At 61.5% G+C, this 3,796-nt stretch overlaps 1 protein-coding gene across 1 annotated transcript; it reads right to left on the bottom strand.

The window, feature by feature from the left end:
• Window positions 1–1,233: 1,233 nt before the first annotated feature.
• Window positions 1,234–2,926, bottom strand: KCNJ4 (potassium inwardly rectifying channel subfamily J member 4). The gene has a single exon (XM_004437853.2). The coding sequence runs from the start codon at window positions 2,892–2,894 to the stop codon at window positions 1,560–1,562; it is 1,335 nt and encodes a 444-aa protein (XP_004437910.1). The 5' UTR covers window positions 2,895–2,926; the 3' UTR covers window positions 1,234–1,559.
• Window positions 2,927–3,796: the final 870 nt, after the last annotated feature.

The raw sequence follows: 3,796 nt of genomic DNA, 5'->3' as shown, positions 1-3,796 counted from the left end.
CCCAGCCGACAGCCAGACCAACAGCCTGACATGTGAGTGAAGCCATCTTGGACCTTACAGCCTTGCTGACATTCCAGCCAAGCAAAGCTTCTCGAGTGAGTCAAGAAGAAACCAGACAAGGAATCACTAGCCCACCCACAGAACCTTGAGAAAGAATAAACCATTGTTCTCTAAGTTTTGGGGTGGCTTGTTACACAGCACAGGCTAACTGAAGCCCAGAGAAGGGAAGGGACTTACCAGAGGTCCCACAACGAAGCAGGGACCAAGTCTTACTATGTCCAGGTTTTCCAGCTGCCCCCTAGAGCCCTTCCCACCATCGCAGCCAACTTCCTCAGCCCAGCCCCATGTGTGTGCGTGCATGTGTGTAGGGGGGTGTAAACCAGGTGGGCCCGTCCTATTTCCACCTGAATTATAAAAGTTTGGTGGACATCTACACAGGGCTGTCATGTCCATCATCTCTTGGGAGGGAGGTATGGTTCATCCCATTCTACAGATGATGAAACTGAGGCCAGGAGCTGATGGGCCACTTGCTGACAGCCACACAGCTAGTAAGCAGTAAAGCTCTGCCTCAAACCCAGGTCCTCTGATGCCCACTCAGGATCCTTCCCATTGGCTCCCAAGAAAAAGAATGGCAGGTGATAAAGTTCTCTCCAAGGGTTAGTAGCTCAGAAAGGGGCACGCACACACACACACACACCACTCACATCCTGTTGGTGTCTCTCGCTCTCTCTAGCTCTTCTTCCCAGCCCTCCATCTTCAACCAGCCTACTCCTAATGGACCATATACTTTATTAAAAATATATAGTTACAAACTCCATTGTCAATCTGGGCTGGGCCCGGGGGCCCGGAGGGACCGCAGGGAGGGACTGGCCCTCATCCTGCCCCTCGGGGTCCCACCTCTGCACTCAAGCCCAACACCATCCAGGGGCCAAGACGGCTGGCTTTGAGGGCCTCAGGGAGCAGCCAGCGGGGCAGGGGGAAGGGCTAGGCTTGCCGGGCCGGGAGGGGGAGGGGGCACAGAGAGGGACCACACCGCCTCGTCCTGCAGGTACCAATAGCAGAAGGTGGATTTGGTGCCTCCATCTCTCTCCATTTATAGATATTTACAAAAGAAAGTCATGAGCAACAGGCCACAGTCATGCAAAAGAAGCGCACCCCCCTCCCTCCCTCCCCCAAACTAACCCCCTGCCCACCCCAGAACACCATGATGCCCACCCCCCCAGCAGTCCAGCCGCCTTCCCCAAGGTTCTGAGAGCAAAAGGGGCACGTCCTTGAAGGGTCAGTGGGGAAAGGGTGGTGGGTCTGGGGTCCCCAAGCTGCCAGTGGGTAGGTGCTGGGGGACCCGGGCTGACAGGGCAGAGGGTATCCGGGCCCTTCCCAGGCCTAGGCTCCGGAGTCAGGAGGAAGGGACTTTGAAGTCCCAGTCTTTGAGGCCCCCACGTCCCTCCAGAAGGTCCATGGAACCAGGGTCAGCTCTGTCCTGAGTGCGGAGGGGGTGTCCTGGTGTCCCACCCCCAGCAGAGGCTCTTGTGGGAAGCAGCGAGGGCAGGGCCTGGAGGTCAGATGGCGGACTCCCTGCGGTAGGAGATGTTGTCCAGCGGGAGGGTGGCCTGCATGCGCTCCAGATCCAGGTGGCTGCCAAACTCCAGCATCCGGATGATGCCCGCCTCCTCCTTGGAGCCCGCCTCCAGGCCCAGGCCCGCGGCCACCGCGGCAGCGGCCGCTGCCTCCTCCTCCATCTCCTCTTCCTCTTGGCTCATGAGAGCCAGCTCGTTCTCGTAGCAGAAGGCACTGGGCGGGGGCGGCGGGGCGGGCAGGACGGTGATCTTGCTCTCCTGCAGCTCCCGGGCGGAGCAGCAGGGCGTGCCGGCCACCTCGTAGGTCTTGTGGAAGCGCGAGTAGTCCACCTTGTAGTGGCTCTTCTCCTCGAAGACCACGGGCTCGAAGCGGTGGCCCCACAGGATCTCGCTGGCCAGGTAGGAGCTGCGGGCCTGGGTGGTCATGGCGGTGGCCTCCACCATGCCCTCGAGGATGACCACGATCTCAAAGTCCTCCGACTCCAGCTCCTCCTTGCCCATGCCGTAGAGCGGGCTGTCCTCATCAATCTCATGGACGATGATGATGGGCGACACCAGGAAGATTCGGTCCAGGCCGATGTCGTAGCCCACGTTGAGGTCCCGCTGGTCCAGCGGCAGATACTCGCCCTCCTGGGTCATGTAGGGCTTGATGAGCTGGGCCCGCACGTGGGCCTCCACGATGTGGCTCTTGCGCAGGTTGCCCACGCGCCACATCAGGCAGAGCTTGCCGTCGCGCACCGAGATGACCGCGTGGTGGCTGAACAGCAGCGTCTGCGCCCGCTTCTTGGGGCGAGCCATCTTGGCCATGATGGTGCCGATCATGAAGGAGTCGATGACGCAGCCCACGATGGACTGGACCACCACGGCGATGACCGCCAGCGGGCACTCCTCCGTCACGCAGCGGAACCCGTAGCCGATGGTCGTCTGCGTCTCCACCGAGAACAGGAAGGCGCCCAGGAAGCCGTTCACGTGCATGATGCAGGGTTTGGGGGCCACCGGAGCCGGCCCGCCGCTGCCCGCAGGCGCCCCCGCCGCAGCCACCGCTGGGCCGGCCTCCAGGTCACCGTGGAAGAAGGCGATGCACCAGAAGAGCAGGCCGAAAAAGAGCCAGGAGACGAGGAAGGCCGCGGAGAAGATCATGAGCATGTAGCGCCAGCGCGTGTCCACGCAGGTGGTGAAGATGTCCGCCATGTAGCGCTGCGACTTGTTGCTCAGGTTGGCGAAGTACACGTTGCATTGGCCGTTCTTCTTGACGAAGCGGTTGCGGCGCTTCCGCCGAGGCACGTGCGCCTGCCCGTTGCGGCTGTGCGCGTGCATGTCCTGAAGCCGGCGTGCTCACCTGGGAAGACGCGGGGCCTGGGGAGGAGAAACCAGACGGGTGAGATGCTGGCGGCGAGCGGCTGCGGCGGCGGCCTCTCCGAGGGCCCCGGGGCGCCCAGGCTCAGGGGCGGCAAGGCGCCTGTCCAGAGACGCCCAGGAAGGGGAGAGTCGGGACTAGAACCCAAGACTTGCACCGCCCGGTGGGCAGAAGGGGACAGTTAGGTGGTTCTGACGACAGGGAGGGAGTGTCGGGCCTGAGCCAGTGCCTCCGAGGCTGGCCCGGCTCCAGAAGCTGAGGCCACCAGGATCCGGGTCCCAGTCCCAGCCCCTCACTCCGCCCCCTCAACCCTCCTTCGCCCCTGTTCCCGGAGCTTCCTGATGCCCATCTGGGCTCTGCCCTCCCACCATTTGTCCCCTTTGCCTGGAGCAGAGGGAGCTGTGAACGCTCTGGCCCCCTCACCTCCTTGGGTTCAGCCTCTGCCCTCTTGGGTCCCTCGGGGGCTGGACATTCTCCTGTGCTGTCCAGTACAGCAGCCACTGGCCACCTGTGGCTCTTACATGTAATTAGAATTAAATAAAATTTTGACTTCGGTTGCCCAGTTGCACTAGCCACATTTCACGTGCTCATTGGCCACATGTGGCTAATGGCTACCATACTAGACAGAGCAGACATTTCCCTCAGGGCAGAAAGTTCGACTGGACAGTGCTGGGGCCCACAGCCCGTTCTTGGTTCCTGTCCTGTCCCCAAACTTGTTGGGAGGAGTGGTGGGTGGAGACTCCACTGGTGGTGGTCCCGGTGGAGGAAGAGGGAGCCCCGAGCTTTGGCTCCTGTGTAGGCATCGGTGTTCCCATGTCACAGGTGAGGGAACAGGGGCTCAGAGAGAGGAAGTGACCTACCC

Source organism: Ceratotherium simum, chromosome 25 (genome assembly GCF_057802395.1).
Source record: "Ceratotherium simum simum isolate JZ-2026a chromosome 25, ASM5780239v1, whole genome shotgun sequence".
NCBI lineage: Eukaryota > Metazoa > Chordata > Mammalia > Perissodactyla > Rhinocerotidae > Ceratotherium > Ceratotherium simum.
The sequence above is the reverse complement of the archived record's forward strand: the minus strand, read 5'-3'. Positions and strand labels throughout refer to the sequence as shown.

Excerpts from the sequence above, each read along its gene's own strand:
- KCNJ4 (XM_004437853.2), bottom strand. The coding sequence starts at position 2,894 with ATGCACGCGCACAGCCGCAACGGGCAGGCGCACGTGCCTCGGCGGAAG.